The 16,382-nt window shown below is 32.0% G+C and overlaps 3 protein-coding genes across 5 annotated transcripts in view; 1 reads left to right on the forward strand and 2 right to left on the reverse strand.

Moving 5' to 3' along the window:
• Positions 1–8,386, reverse strand: part of LOC105835843 (dynein heavy chain 7, axonemal) — a 32,368-nt gene extending 23,982 nt beyond the window's left edge. Inside the window, exons 1-10 of the mRNA XM_028191599.2 lie at positions 8,254–8,386; positions 7,331–7,625; positions 6,624–6,927; positions 5,367–5,512; positions 5,148–5,301; positions 4,590–4,739; positions 2,513–2,701; positions 2,024–2,127; positions 1,678–1,947; positions 501–805 (exon numbers count right to left, since the gene is read on the reverse strand). Coding sequence (XP_028047400.2) covers positions 501–805; positions 1,678–1,947; positions 2,024–2,127; positions 2,513–2,701; positions 4,590–4,739; positions 5,148–5,301; positions 5,367–5,512; positions 6,624–6,927; positions 7,331–7,560 — 1,852 coding nt within the window. The 5' untranslated portion in view covers positions 7,561–7,625; positions 8,254–8,386. The remainder of the gene's footprint in view (positions 1–500; positions 806–1,677; positions 1,948–2,023; positions 2,128–2,512; positions 2,702–4,589; positions 4,740–5,147; positions 5,302–5,366; positions 5,513–6,623; positions 6,928–7,330; positions 7,626–8,253) is intronic.
• LOC105835846 (elongation factor Ts, mitochondrial) lies at positions 8,365–12,137 on the forward strand. 3 transcript variants are annotated; one of them, XM_012679442.3, is made up of 4 exons: positions 8,365–8,414; positions 9,029–9,184; positions 10,746–11,277; positions 11,678–12,137. In XM_012679442.3, the coding sequence occupies exons 2-4, from the start codon at positions 9,029–9,031 to the stop codon at positions 11,893–11,895; spliced, it is 906 nt and encodes a 301-aa protein (XP_012534896.1). In that variant the 5' UTR covers positions 8,365–8,414; the 3' UTR covers positions 11,896–12,137. The 3 variants fall into 3 exon arrangements, with proteins under 3 accessions (XP_012534896.1, XP_012534897.1, XP_012534898.1); XM_012679443.3 differs by lacking the exon at positions 8,365–8,414 and adding an exon at positions 8,768–8,960; XM_012679444.2 differs by lacking the exon at positions 8,365–8,414 and having other exon boundaries at positions 9,031–9,184; positions 10,730–11,277.
• Positions 12,138–12,410: 273 nt separating this feature from the next.
• Positions 12,411–14,195, reverse strand: LOC118645808. Its single transcript, XM_036287526.1, has 4 exons — positions 14,159–14,195; positions 13,979–14,115; positions 13,342–13,557; positions 12,411–12,941 (listed from the first exon to the last, which is right to left on the reverse strand). The coding sequence occupies exons 1-4, from the start codon at positions 14,193–14,195 to the stop codon at positions 12,789–12,791; spliced, it is 543 nt and encodes a 180-aa protein (XP_036143419.1). The 3' UTR covers positions 12,411–12,788.
• Positions 14,196–16,382: the final 2,187 nt, after the last annotated feature.

The following is a 16,382-nucleotide window of genomic DNA, read 5'->3' on the forward strand; positions in this document are numbered from 1 at the left end:
TTAATAATTTATTTTTTTTAATACAAATACTAATCACGTATAAATATGAAAAGTTTTTACAGAGTTTGAAATCGATTTTTAATCGACTGTTCTGAAAAAATTCACTGTTCAGATATTTGATTTTGATTTTTAGAGACACTCAAAAGAAAATAAATTTAGAAATTAATACGTTGAACAAGAATTCAGAGGAATATAATTTAAAACAGTGAAAGCAAAAAGCTAAGTTATAGTATTATTATAATAATAAATAATAAAATTATATAAAAATAATATAGAAACTATGTAATCTAGTGGCAAACATTATGATATTAATTAAGTCACCATTAGTGTCTATAAACCTTATAATATAATTCCTAATAGAAATAATAAATAATAAAATAAAATAAACTGTCATAGAAATAAATTTTCTTCTATGTAATAGAAATTCCTACGTGTCTTAGTTTAAATTTTAAATAGCTTAATTAATTAAAATTATTGTCAGCATCATAGTATGAGTCAACCTTTCAACGCGTTTTGATACTCCCGGGTCTTATTCTCGATGATCACCCGATTATCTTCAAAGATCTGGGGCATTCTGTGATACCATTGGAAGGCCACGCTGTTGTTACTTATCTCGCTTTCCGTTAGCAGCCAGTAATCTGACAGAAACGCGACGTGCTCGATCACGTCCAGCAGCCTGAGCTGCAGGCTCTTTAGAGTGACGTCACTGGTAGTTTGGACGAACTTGATGAGTTCCATCAGAGCCGCGGTATTGGGAGGCGGGGTCAGGACTCGTTCTGATATAGCTTCATATTCCGCTATGACTCTGGGGGTCATAGGTACAGATTTAGTTTGAGAGAATTGAACGTCATACAACGTTTCGAGATAGAGAATCGTCAAATTCACTTTATACGAAATAACTCCAAAGTTACTCCGCAATTAATCCCAAACGTTGAATATAAAAATTTATACTCTGCATGTTTTATTATAATAATCGTTACATATATAAATAAGTAAAAATAAATAGAAAATAAGTATAAATAAGAAAATAATTAAGAATAAGTAGAAAACAAAATGTAAACATAGTAAAAATTTTGCGTTAAATATATATTTTACACGTCCTAAAAGGCTTATTCAAAATTTTATGTTAATTTAACACAAGATAAAGATTTTAGATAGTAACAAATATTATGAAAAAGATTGACGCAGAAAATATGACACTTTGACATAATTTGGAAACAAATTGTAGAAGCATATTTTTTCAATAAAATTTGCGTGATATGTTGATACACATGTAAAATTATTTATTTATCTTAGAATTATAGTTAGATAAATGGTTAACATTTACAACATTTTTTAATAAAACAAAATTTTTAATTATATTAAATTAATTTTCAGTTATGTTAAAGAATTTAACAAACGTTTTAAAAAAATGATAAAAAAATATTTTTACTGTACAAAATTTAAATTTTACACAATTATTGTAGGTACCTTCTTTACAGATAATAAAATTTATAATCATTACAAAATAATAATTAATCTTTAAATATTTTTCAGGTTCTCGCTACCGATAAATATTGCAACATGAACTAATTGAAAACAATTGTGAGTAATAAACCAATCAAATAATTAATTAAAATTATTAATACTTAATTAAAAGTTTTAAGAGAAAGTACATAAAATATATTGAATATTAACTTTTTCGTCGTATTTTGATATTGATCGACGAGGCGGCCAATTAGAAGTCCTTTGAAGCGCTCGACATTCTCCACTAAGGTTCTAATAAAGGGCGCATGCGAAACCTCGAAGAATCCTGCGAAAACTGTCCTCTCAATCTCGATCGGTATACTTCCAGCGAGATCATGATAAAGTTTAATTTTCTTCTCGTACTCGTCCAACTTCGTCCTCTCGTTTAGCAAGAAAGCTTCCGTCCGGCCGAGTTCCTCGTCATTGTAAAGGTGTGCGTATCTGCAGGAAAAAGGAGGAATCTCACGTTATCGAGCGATTTATCGTAACCGCCTACGACATTTGGACCGATAAGCACTTCCTCAATTCCGCCATCCTTTGCTCGGGGATCACTCTTTCGCGATCGATCAGCTGATTTATTTGTCTCTTGAGCTGCTCCACGATGGGCCGTGATATCTGCGGCTGCGAAGCGCACAGAGAGCTGTTTGTAATAATTTAGAGAACGAACATTTTATTAATTCACAAATTATTATGTAATAAATAAAATTACATGTGGATATGTGTACATAATTTTATTTTTACATGATAAATCATGAATTTAAAATTGTGGTCTTTTAAATTATTATTGCATATAAATAAACGATTAGGACAATTATTATTGTCTACAAATTTAAATTGTTAATGATAAATTTTATTATATGTGCATGAACAATTATTTAAATTGTCATTAATATATATTGTAAATAGTTCGATAAAATAATGATTTAAAAGAGGAAGAAATTTTATTTCACAATTCTTTGATTTCGCGAAGGAAAATTTTGTTTCTTTATATTTTATGATGTAAAACCTTGAGAAATTCTCGAGGTCCCGCCCAATCGAGATAGAGCTGCGTCTCCAATCTTTCAAAATTCCTCACAGCGTTGCATATCGCCTCGAGAATGTCGCAAAGCGATTCCTTAAATTTGTCGAAGGATGGCTGAAATGCGAGCTCCTTGGAAACCACGACGATGTTCACCTTAAAGCTGCAGCCAACGGACTGTAAAGAAACGTAAAGAAATAGTGCTCTCTGTCGAAACATCAGTTGAAAATTTTTTATAAAAATCGAGACAAAGGCAAAAATAAAGTTCTAAAAGTTAATTATTACAACAATACTTGTATCCTTGCAAAAATAAAGTAATAATTGAAAAAATTAAAAATCTAAAAGGTAAAAGAATTATTTTTCTTCTGAATACTATTCACTCATAATATACAATAAATAGATAATAATTTATTTAAAAGCATTAGGATAAAACACATACACACACTCAAAATAAAAGTAAAAATAAAAATATTTGGAATTAATTATCAGAATAATGTCTGTTTATTTTTAAAAATAAGATAAAAACAAAATCAAAAACTTAAAATATAAAGACAAAAAAAACTTTCATTTTTCTCAATATTATTCGCTTATAAGCTATAAGAAATCCAAAATAAACAATATTCGAAAACTAGATGAGAATCAAGATAAACACAAAAGACACAAAAAATAACAATCTTAAGAAAAATTAGGAAAAAGTTGTTAAAATTGCATTATCTTACCTAAAATTTAACATTGTATTTATACAGTTTTATGAGATCATTTGATAACTACACATGTTGCCCTGGAATTTTGAATTGCAAAAAGAGTAAAATAAATAGCCTGGATTTGGATCATTTGTAATGTCACAATACTGCTAGGATTAGATTAATAGTGTTCAAGTTTTCTTTTCGCTCTTGTTTGTATCATAGAGGAGACGAACAAAGTTCTCCGTGTCCTAGTTTCCTAAATCGCACCACGGTGTTGCCTAGATTTTGGCTATCATGATATAAATAGCCTTTTTTACAGTAGACGGAAAATGGTCAAAAGAAAATACGAAAAATGGTGTCTATAAATTGTGCTCTCAAAAAGATGTGAAGTACGATAAGATAAAAATAAAAAGAAAATATAACATTTATTTTTAAAAAAGAGAAAAGTGTTGCTAAATTGATAAAAAAATTATAGTTAAAAGCTTTATTTTTATAGTTATAAAATATAAAGAAATATATAATAATATTCTTACATTTATAATTTTCCAGCCATGACAAAATATTAATATAACAAAAAACATTGAAGTATGGGTGGAAAAAATAAAATAAGCATTTTTATGTAGTAAATACAACTACGGTAAAAGTAAATATAATAATTTTTTAAACGTTCTTTTTACTAATACAATAATAATAACTATAGTTAAAACAATAAATATATAGTTGGCACCGAAAATAAATCATAATTAAATTATGCATATTGCAACTATTTTCTTTCTCTCAGTGCAAACTTATCAAAATTTCTTATTCACAAGATAACAATGCAAAAAATTATGAAAAAAATTATGTAAAAGAGGAAAAATATTGTACCTTATTATGCTGTGACAAACTTAAAAATATTTTTCATAATTTCTGAACTATAATTTTTTATGTGAAAAGTGTAGTGATGTCGACACCTTCTTCTGTCACAAAGTCTTTCTACTTATCTAGAGAAATCAGGTAAGGACAAAGTAGAAGGCTTAAAATCTAAGGGCCAGGGGGAACTGTTACTCTCCCAAACACCACTTAGTGTCATCTCTGTTGCTTATTTTTAAGTCTTCAATTGATTGATTGCAACATCTGGGTTACGCGCGCGATACGGGAGCTCAAGGCGAGCGAGCGGACGAGCGCTTGAAAAGCCTTGATAAGCAGAAATTGATGGAAATTGTGTGTCTCTCGGCTGCGCTTCCAATAATGCGACGCGCGACAACGGGATGAGTCGTGCGCGCGAGGAAGGAAACAGCGAAGCACACTCGCGCGTGCTTCCCCGTCTGGAGATGGATTTTCACGTCGATCGATCGCGCGGTATGTGGGTAGATATGGCAAGGATGGCATATATTCACCTTGCCGTCCGCGACGTAATTAACGAAATCTCGCAGGGAGCGCTTGCAGGCCCTTAAAAGCTGCGACTCCATCAGCTTGCCGGCGCAATCGAAGAACCGTTTGAACTGCCTGCGCCGAAGCGGGCTGGGCACCAGCTTCTTCCTGTCGTTCTGCAAAAGAAAACCGGAATTGAGGAAATCGATGGGCGAAACGACAGAGGGGAGGCTCGTCCCGCTTTCAAGCGGGTTTATTGTTGATATAATGAGCAAAATTAACGGACAAACAAACAGACGACAAATTAAAATAGAGTATTAACTGTTAATTTACTTTAATTTATCGGCACTCTCTCTTCGTCACTCTCGCTCGAGCGCGAAATTAGTGTCAGTGTGTAAATGAATACTTAGGTAAATAAGAGAAATACATGGAGGCTCCTTAAAAGTTTTTGGTTGATGAGGGAAAAAGTCGAAGATAAATATCGAGAGAGAAATAAATAGCTAATTAATTCGCTGATTTTCGTCTCTTAATAGAATGCCGCTCTTTTATCAGCGTCGTTAATATTTCATTCCGGAGTTCTTTACCATTAGGAATATCTCTTGAATCCCGAGGTACCAGACTTTCCGCAGGATCCGCCGGTTGGCGGCGATCTGACGGGTGATCAGGGTGTAAAAATTCACCAGGTCCCAGCTCTCCTCGTGCGCGGCGATGTGCTCGAAATTTATCAGCCGAAATTGACTGAAAAGAATTGAACGTTCGTTGAGTGTCAACAGCGGCGGCGAATTTGTAATTCAGATCGATACCTGTAATCGCGAACCCATTGCTCCAGAGTCATTCGCATGCACGGATTTATTAGATACAGATCGGCGCGCAGGATTTCGCGACAGTGTTCCAGATGCGTCCGCGAGTCCGGCTGGATGCACCGCTCATCCTCCCGGATCGCGTCGAGCTGTACAATCCGCAATGAATTAAATCACCGATGACGAGAGCTCCGATCACGCTATTCTGCATTTCGCAGCTTACAAAACAAGTATTACGATAATGAAATGATAAACTGATGAAGATAAATTAATTAACATTAATTAATAACTTTGTCGCTACAATTCAATATTGTTCATTAAAATGAAAAAAATCTCTTTATTAAATATCCGGAATTCAAAGTTTCCACGATTTAAATTTATATCTTTGACAAATTTAAGTCTTGATATTTATTATAACACTACCCAATTTTTTTTCTCATAAGAGAGTTGCTGAATTTGCTGCGTACCGGTCATTTAAATATGACCAACATTTGTAGTAACAAAAATATGTGAAATAATAAAGTATGAATAAATAAGAAATAGATCAGAAAAATGAGTAATATAGATAAAAATTTGATAGATTACACGCATGCTAAAAATACTTTAAAACATTAATAATTACAACTAATGTTAATTTTTAGTATAATATAACAATAATGTAATCAATTTTATATTAATAGAATACATACATTGTTTATACATATTTGTAATTATTATAGAGATTAAACAGCTGTCTTTAATCAAATCTATCAAATCTTTAAATTGTGCTTTAAATTTTATCACAAGAATATAATAAAATTTACATAATAATAATAATAATAATAAGATTGATAAGTAATAATAGTAAAATTAATATAAACAAAAATAATATTAATTGCAAAAATAAATTCAAGTCAATTTTATTTTGGTGCATATATACGTTATAATCTTTTTATGATTGTTATTTATTATTATTAAATATTTAATTCCTATTCCGATAAATTATTAGAAAATAAATTGTTGAAAGTTAATCATTGCAGTAATAGATACCTAAAACATTAAGCTACGTAATTTCTTACGCTTATTTGGGTATAAATTAGTACCAAATAAAAACAATAAAAATAACTTAAATGCCACGCATTCGACAACTCTCCCTTGCTTAAGGTTTTGTTTATAAAATGTACACCTATCTTCAGTGATCTCAGATCTGAATTAATTCGCAAATTGATAGAAAATTTTATTTGTAATTCAATTTATAATCTTTTTTCCCTGAAAGCCAACCTCGGAGGGAAGTTCCTCGAAAGGATTCGTGAGCGCGAACTCGACGATGGCCTTCTTCATGTTCATCGTGAAATCCTCTTTAATCTCAAGAATCAGATCACTGGTAAAGTTGGGAAATTTTTCGCGCAGGCTGCCGGGAACCAAATCGAGTATCGCCTCGACGAAGATGTCCTCGATGTTCACCGTGTGAATCGTATCGACTCCGTTGCAAACGTAGTAGTAATATCTATTGATGTCCTTATCATCGCTCAGATCCACGTCCTTCTCCGGCAGCTCTGGTTTCACTATTAAACCTACCATAAATCTAGTCGCAAGGACATTCATTTAAAGCTTCATCCAAGAGAGAAAAAAGAGAGAGAAAGAATCAATAATTATTAATTACTATTGTAATCTTAATTTGGATTACCAATAATCATTTTATATCAAATTTTAACTTAACATTTATCTCTTGATATTATCCCGTACATTCAAAATTTTATAATTTAGTAAAAAATTCTATTGAATTAAATTTATATTCATATTAAATTAACATAATCAATTTAAATAGCATTAATTAATATAAATTTATGATAAATGCGGCATTTAGATCCTATAAAAGATGTTTAATTACTTGAGAATTTACTTTAATTACTGACTTTGATCGTTCTGAATAAATTCTGAGTTTTACTTGGAAAACAAGTTTCCTATTTCCATTTTGCTTTTTGTACCTGCGAAACTTCTCCTCGCGAAGACGCTTCGCTGTGTGAGAGGCACCGCGAAATTTTTGCATCTTTTCCTTTTCCTTGATAAACGCCCTTCCTTTTTTCTTACATCTTTTAGGACTCATCAGGTCCGACGGCAGAGAAAAAAGTGGTTCCACTTTTGCGTCCAGGATCTTCGGTATTTGGATCGCATCCTCGGACTCGCACTTTCGTGCCTTCGTGCGAAAACTTTTCATGTTCAATCGCAATTATGACAATTAGTGTCACGATGCGATATTTAACAGAAAATTCGAGTACGTCTCTGGAAAGTATATAATGATATTACTATTCACGAAAGTACAAAATGATTTAATTTCCTTTCTTTCTAGAATAAAATGTCTTAATTGCTATACAAGTATTAATTAATTAAATCTTGAATAATAAAGTGCTGAATTTATATACATTAAAATAAACGCGCAGAATAATTATTTAAATATTTATAAGGTGCCATTAGATAATTGTTTATATTTAACACAACTTGTTGGCAATCAAACACTGTTTATGTTAAAACATACCCTTTTCATCATTTTGATTTGGAAACAAATTATTACAAGTTTATTTAAATAAATAAAATATTTAACTAACTTCAATAATTAATAATAAAAATAATGTCATAAATAAAAATATATAATATTATATAAAATAATAAAAGTAGGGTAAAATATAATGTAGCATATAAATAACGCATATTATTTTAAACTAATTATAATATATAAATGTAATAACACATAAATAAAATATAGATTTATAACATAATTGTAGTAATATTACAAATAAAATGTACACAATAACAATTCTTATTAAATCACTAAAATATAATTTATAATTATTTTTCTAAATACTTATTTAAATTTATTATCGCAACAATTATTTAATTTAAAAATATTTACACTGATATTCCCGCAAAATTTGAATAATACGCTGCATCGATGGCGGTGAGAAACTATAGGGGACTAGGGGAGGGGAAGAGAAGACTTCGAAACGCCCTCTTGATAGACGAGTGATTACAGATCTGCGTCGTACGGCGTCGTATTCTAACCTTCAAAACACGGTGAGCATTTTGTGCCGTTAATCACCGATATAACTTTAAATTCGTGAGAATCAGGCCGATCTCTCGCGAATATTCGCGCATCGACGTTTTGCCGTAATTAACTTGACCAAATCGATCAGCGTTCATGCGAGCCACACGCGGTTGCGTCATCCGGAGATTCGCAAACTAGCACCCGCGATCTCAGTCTCTAGGCAACGTGGCAACGATCGATTCCGGAATTAACTAGTCCCGCGAATCCCTCACGTGGAATCGGCAGGAAAAGGCAATTCTCGCCCTTGTCTCTGCCCTTCCCCTCCTGGGCGAGTCTAGCAGTTTCCGAGTATCTCGCATGCGATTCTCCCTCTTTTTTTTAGGTTATGTCCCAGTCAAACCACCTGCGTCTCGATCGTCGTGATAACGACGGAGACCAGCGTCACCGAACGACCTCGCGATCCCCACTAGGATCTAATTTTTCCTGCAGCCTCTTTCCCGCACCCGGAATTCGTATCGAAACGGGACTCGCGTTGCCGTAATGCTCCAGAATGCAACTGCCGAAATTTCAACACGGTTCTCACTTCTATGTCATTTGTTATGTCGCTAATTGACGTTGACCATTGACGTGATGTATTCTCCAGATGATCCCGGCCCAGATATTCCGCCTGATTCACACAAACGGCTTGCTCTGGCAGGCCACAAACAAGACCCGGCTGGCCAAACTGCGCAAGAAGACCGGCTACACATTTGCGAACTGCAAAAAAGCCCTAGAGCTGCATGAGAACGACGTGGACAAGGTAAGCGCTCTTATAGTAATATTACGATGTAATATACTAATACACAACAATATTAAATTGACTAATATATTATATTCCCAGGTGGGGGTTTGCCAATATCAGAAATATGTAATGTTAGTCTGTAGTTGACAATCAAACATTGACAAATCGGCACAGTACTACCAGTTTTGTTAATTAAATACTGATCATGTGTTATTTTACATGTCAAACATGTTCTGATTTCTTTCTCTCTAGATAACTAGGTATTTTGAATTACTACACTTGGAGAAGAATTCATGATTGTGACAAACTATACGAGTTTGATTGTAAAATTAATGGTACATGGTTTTATAAACTATTTTATATTTGTTGCAACTAAAGCTTTAGTTTGCAACAACAATATTTGTGCAATTATTAATTTATAGTGAAATAACGTCTTAACTATAATAACATAATTACATAGATTTTATTCTAAGTTATAATAATTACTATTACTATTTGTAGTTTATTCAACGATTTACTACAATTATTGTTATGTTTAATTTATACAACTTATTACATGTTCCTGCCATGTATCCAGAAACCTTTTTTATTGAAAACAACATTGATAGCAGCAAAGACTATTTATGTTGTTTTCAATAGAAAGGGTTTCTGGATCTTTAAATAACTAAAACTTATTATTTTTATTGCAACTTTATAGCATAATACACGCACACAATTGATATTTATAAATTTATAGTTGGTAATATAATTTTTTTTCTGGGTAATATATAATTACCGAACTGTTGTTTGGTAATGGTATTTTCCCTTACATATGTTAAAATAAAATAACTTTATAAATTATTACATATATTATGTACTATTTCTTAAGAGTACAGTATAGGCCTACTGGATTGATATTTATATTCACTATTAAAACAATTGAATGTTAATATAGACACGGGATTAATGATCAGTACTGTGCCAGACTTGTCATCTCAATATTGAGCCAATATTAGTTTGTACAAAAATTTCAGCATGATATTGACCCAATATTGGGCCGTTTGTAAGTTCTCCTTGGATTACCTCTTTTGAGTATTAAAAGTACTAATAACAGTACTTTTAATCCTCAAAATAGGTCATAATTATCAACTAATTTACTACTATCAGTATTAGAATTAAAACAATAGATAGGTTGCAATTATACGAGCAAATTATTGGTTAATATAACATAATAAAACTTTATCAAATCTAATATGTACCGGTACGTTTCAACTTTACTTAGTCATCCTCAGCTTGATATTGTCTAATTTACATACCTTATGTTATATGGAAATTAACGTTTAGTTTCCACAACGTACCAGTACATATTAGATTTAATAAAGTTTTATTATGTAATATTAATCAACAATTTGCTTGTATGATTGCGACCTATCTATTGTTTTGATTCTATTACTTATAAAAACTTAGAGTTTGCGTATAGTATTATTTTAACTATCAGTATTACATTTCTATAATAGTGATGCTATGATCACCCAAAGCATGCAGCCCTGCGACTCTAAATTGACTTACGACGAAATTTCTTAGTTCTTCCTTGCTCCAGGCTGAAAAGTGGCTGAGGGAACAGGCGCAGCAGTATGGCTGGACCCAAGCGGCCAAGCTTAAGGGTCGCAACACCAGTCAAGGACTGATCACGGTTACGGTGGACGGGTGTCACGCTGCGCTGGCCGAAATCAACTGTGAAACCGACTTCGTGGCGCGAAACAAGAAGTTCCACAGCCTCGCGGAAACAGTGATCTCCGCTGTACTGGGTCACGCGAGATCCCAGGAAATTCAAAACGATGTGCAGCGGATTATTTTTCACGCTGACGTTCTCAAAGATTTGCCAGCCGCGGACGGCAAACTTCTCAGCGATCATTCCGCCCTGGCGATTGGCAACGTGGGCGAGAATATCAGTCTGAGACGCGCCCTGGCCATCAGCGTGCGATCACCGGACGTAACGCTGTACGGCTGCACGCATCCGGCACCGATGAATCCAATACCCATGTCCTTTGGCAAATATGGCGCCCTTGTGGCCATTAGATGCAAGGAGAATGACAATATGCTGGGCACGCAGCTCTGTCAGCATGTCATCGGTAGGTTTTATCTAGTGTTTTTCACTTCACAATGTTTACGCGTAAAATATAAATAATTTACATTATATATACGATGTATATATACGATGTAACATGTGAACTATGTAGATTATGTCTTGTGATGAGTTGGCTAAAGTTATTTTTACAACTAAATTATGATAATTAATGCTTATGCAGAGTTGGGATTAAAGTAGTGAATAATATACTTGTCTCATGTAAAAAATTTGAAAGAAATGCAAAATTATATAAATTTTTATATTTATTTTCTCTTTCAAAAAATCGAAAAAAATTTTCTTCTAAATTTTCGAGAACTTTTCCAAGAATACTAGTTTCATCTGTCACAAGTTAGATTGAGAGAAGAAAAATTAGAGCTACACTCGTAATTGTTTCTTCTTCGCAGGCATGGACCCGCAAAAAATTGGAAACCCGCAGGTGGATGAGCCACATGACAACGTGGACGAGGAGCAATGCATGATCTACCAAGAGTTTTTGCTCGATCCTAATCTCTCTGTACAGCAGTTATTGGCAGAATCAAACGCTGAGATTGTTGACTTCGCACGCTTCGAGATCGGCGAAGAACTTGAAGAGCCGCTCAAGACCGTACACAATTGTGCCTGATGATTGCAATCTCCGTGAATATTTTATTTTGTATTATCTATCATTAATATAAATTTTCAGGATGACAGGATGACACACGACGATAATTGTGGTTTTTGTTATAAGATCAAAGAGAAACGAAAGGATGCGAAGACAAATTAAGTTAAGAACAAGCGTTTGAACAGATTAATGATCATTCAGTTTTAGTATCTATTGTACAGTATCGTATTAATGTAATAAAATTCATAATAGTCTAGTTAAAATTTGAATCGTTATTATTTCATTTATCCTTTCTGTGTCAATTATTAAGGATACATTATATCTATCTTCAAAATAATGAAAAAAATATCAAAAATTACAGATCCTTCTATATTATATTTGAAAAAATCCAAAGTTTGGTAGAAATTTTTTACGTGGATTAAAAATTATTTTAATAACATAGAAATATGCTTTAATGGAAATGTAATTAAGAAATAAGAATCTAAATTTTTGATATAGGTATTTTAATTAAAAATCTATTATATTTGTTAATTTATTTAGAGAACAATAAATTTAGAATCTCTTTTTTACAACTTTCATACAGTTTATTTAAAGTATAAATATTAACATATTTCTAATTTCAATTTACTTTGCAGATTGATACATCCTTAAAGCTCTCTTCTCGTCTCATTGCTGTTATTATTATTAGAATCGAGAATTTTTAAATTATGTAAATTTCTTTTCTTAGTATCTGTATTATCTAAATGCAAATTTGCTTTCTGTACCTTTATTTATTATTTTATTGACTCTTTGATAAATACGAAAGAATATCTCGCATGTATCACAAACATTATTTAAATATTAAAATATATAAGAAAAAAATAAAATTTTAATTTAAAAAAATTTGTATGTATATAGTCGAATAAAAATAAATGCTACGAAAGAGTCTCGCGATACAAAACGTCCGAAGGAATTGCCTTCGCCTTGGTCCCCTTCAGTTTTCTCGCCAGTCTGACTGATTTCCACAGCCACATTCGAGAGTCCTTTTTCCAGCAGGGCGCGATATCCGCAGGGGAATACCTAGTACCCTGCAAAATAAATTGTCAATTTTTAATTACGTGTTAAATGCGTATATAAAACATTAAACTTTCAAGAAATAATTATTTCAAATTGTCGTCCTTTACACTCAAAGGAAAAGTGATAGAAAAGATAGTGATACACAAAAAAAATTAACATTCTTGTTTTGAGAATATTTTCTTTGTTTTCGAAATGTTATGTAACAAAATTATATAACATTAAACAGACACACTATTGACTTTTTAATATCCCTAATATGTTAGATAACTTATTTAGTGTTTTTATATAAATATCTCAAAATTTGTTATATTTTTTAAATAGTCAGAATTAATTCAAAAAGTGAAGAAAATTTTGTTTTTCTAATTAATTTACTTCTCAAATAATCTTGGATAAAGAAGGGCATATTTGTACCTGGAAAATTAGGATTTCCGGTCCTTGGACCACTAACTGAAAGGAAGGTTTCTCTCTCGTTTTAAAAACCGGAACGGTTTCCTCCTGCTCGGAATCATTGAAATAATCTGCCAGTAAATCGCTTGTTCTAAGTTTCCGATGATCCTTCGTCTCAAGCTCTAAGTGTTCTAAGTCACATGTGAAATTTCCAATGTCCTTACAAATTCCAATTCCGACCTAAGGAAAATAAATTAATTTAGAAAACGTGATTATTTTTATTTTAAAACTTTTAACTTGCAATAGACAAAAATTAAATGATTAAAATGTATTATATATACCCTAGCTCATCTTAAAAGAATTAATTAAAAATTAAACACTAATTTAAATGTTTTCTAATTTTGAATTTAAAATAATTTTTATCGGTTTTTTTCTTAATTTGTAATTATACATTTTTATATTCATTTGTCAATTACAATTAAAAATGGTTTTACATAGTCGTTCTAATCAAAAATTAAAACAGAGTAACATGAAATTAAAAATTGAAATTAAATAGCAATAATTAAATAAAAACTGTTGATTATAGACGATGGAATTAAATTACTTTTAGGAATTTGATTTATCCGTTCCACATGTTTAATTTTAACAAGTTTTGATAAACCTGAGTTCCTTGAGAGCAAACGCTGCGGTCCAGAGCGGCGGCGACGATGGCATCCCTCGTCCTGGCTACAGGATAATCGTTTTCATCCCATCTCAGGTTCTCGACTGTCCGAAAAGAGAAAGCGCACGTTGTCCATTACAAGGAGGCTCTCGCAACGAGCGTCTCGCTATCTCGATATACCACTCGATTGATCCGACTCCTCGTTTCGCCAATCCATCCTCGCGCCATCCAAGGGTAGTAAGACGAGGACAGCTCTATGACATTTGTCAACGAGATCCACATCCCTCGATCGCTTTCTTCTCCTCCTCCTCCTGTCAGAGAAAAAATGTGCGGCGAGCGCACTTTGTTTCGAAGAAACCGAATTAAACTGTCTTTTTATGGAAACTCGACTAAGGGCCGGTTGTTCCAACTTTTTGATAAACTTACCTACCAGGTAAGCATGTGTCTATCTACATTTCTTTTTTTAAATAAATAAAGACAAACGTATATTTATCTGATAGGTAAGTTTACCTAAGAAGTTGGAACAACCGACCCTAAAAGAGACCGATCCGTGCTGAAATAAGATAAAGAAACAGCAATAGATACAAGAAACAACATAATACAATATAATCAATAATAATTGATTAAAAATTGTATATTATTTTTCATAAAAGCGATGTGGGAACGTCGCGGTGCCAAATACATCAAAATTAATTATTATTAGATGAACCAAGAATGATGTATAACCATTTATCGAGTCAATATTAAATACCTTATATTTAGAGTTTTTATATTATTACAATTCTGAAATTTATTATACATATATATACACCATGTACTTTTTTGTTATAAATAATAAAATTATATATATATATAATTAATACATTTTATATAATTTATGTATATCCTCATATAGAAATACATATGTATACCATATATAAAGAATACATTTAATAAAAATAAGATTTTGGAAAAAATAATAGAGAAAATAAAAAAAAAGAGAAGAAAACAAAATAATAAAATGATTTTTAATGTTTTATGTTATCTTTGTGTTTCTTTAAATTATTAAAACGTTTTTTATTATTTAGTTGTAATACATACATGTATATAAATATATTTCGGCCAAATGACCGAAACGTCTATTAATATTAATTAAACCTACTTCAGGGTTAATAAGATGCAAGGTCTTATACATTATGCATTCGTGTCAATAAACTTTATTTTCCATACAGCTTTGCAACACGAATACATAAATCTTTTTCAATAAAATATATTTAAATACATTAACCTTTGCAATTTAACTACTGAATGGTTAAAACTAAATGTAAATAATATTTTATATAAATAATACTTTTTATTTACAATTTGTTTTTAATTGTCCAAAGAATTTCGTACATTTTAATATATTCCTACTACTACTATTATTATTATTAACATAAAACCATCAATACTGGTACACTTTGGGGTAACGTATAATAGAAAGAATTCCTGAGTGCAATAAAAAACTGCGAAGTAAAATAAACGAAATGCTTAATTGTGATGCAATTTTTAATCACAATTTTCGTGAACTTAGAAATCTCCTTTTAAGCGCGCCGATTTCACACTTATCACACATTCATTCAGTCGGTTTCTTTGGTATATTCATCGTTCAATCAACGCGTAAGAATTATCGCATTTAGTCTTTTATTTGGTCTTTTTTCGTCGCGTTGTTTATTACTCGCAAGAAAACTTAATTATATAAATAACAACTCGCTGTACGATTATTTAATCAACGTGGCACCTTTCATGAGTGCTCATTTTCTTTGGCTTTTATTTTGGGGGGCGTCTAAAGGGTAAAAAAATCGAATTTTTGTTTTTTGCTTAAATCGATAGTATTTCATCCGTTGAATATGCTCCTGAAGTATCAAATATAGATTATAGTATAGATTATAGACATAGTATAGATTCAAATTGTATCAGGCCGAAATAAGCACGTGCAATGCGCATGTCCTGAGCGCTCCGAGCGGGACGGCAGGTAAAAATCTCTAACGGTCTTTGAAAAGGTACATTGCCTGCTGAAAAATCTGTCAAGGAAAGAATTACTTGAGAGGTATTTAGGTGGGTATACACAAAATGCCAATGAAAGTTTTAATGTGACGATTTGGCGACACCTCCATTGTGGCCGCAAAATCATTGAATGTCTATATAGCTGCTGGAATTTTCAATGAAAGCTATTTGTCGCTTCTAAGAATCATGTCATGCATGGAAATAGTTATTGGACCAGTATGCAGAGATGTTGCGGATAGAATAAATGAAAATCGCACGACTAGCCAAAATCATTGTAGCAAATCTATTGCGCAGAAAACGCGTACTTACAATAACGGCTGTTGGAAAAGAATGAATTGTATGAGGACACTGAGGACATTTTATATGGAACAGGGATAGC

The sequence above is a fragment of the Monomorium pharaonis genome, chromosome 5 (genome assembly GCF_013373865.1).
Source record: "Monomorium pharaonis isolate MP-MQ-018 chromosome 5, ASM1337386v2, whole genome shotgun sequence".
Classification (NCBI taxonomy): domain Eukaryota; kingdom Metazoa; phylum Arthropoda; class Insecta; order Hymenoptera; family Formicidae; genus Monomorium; species Monomorium pharaonis.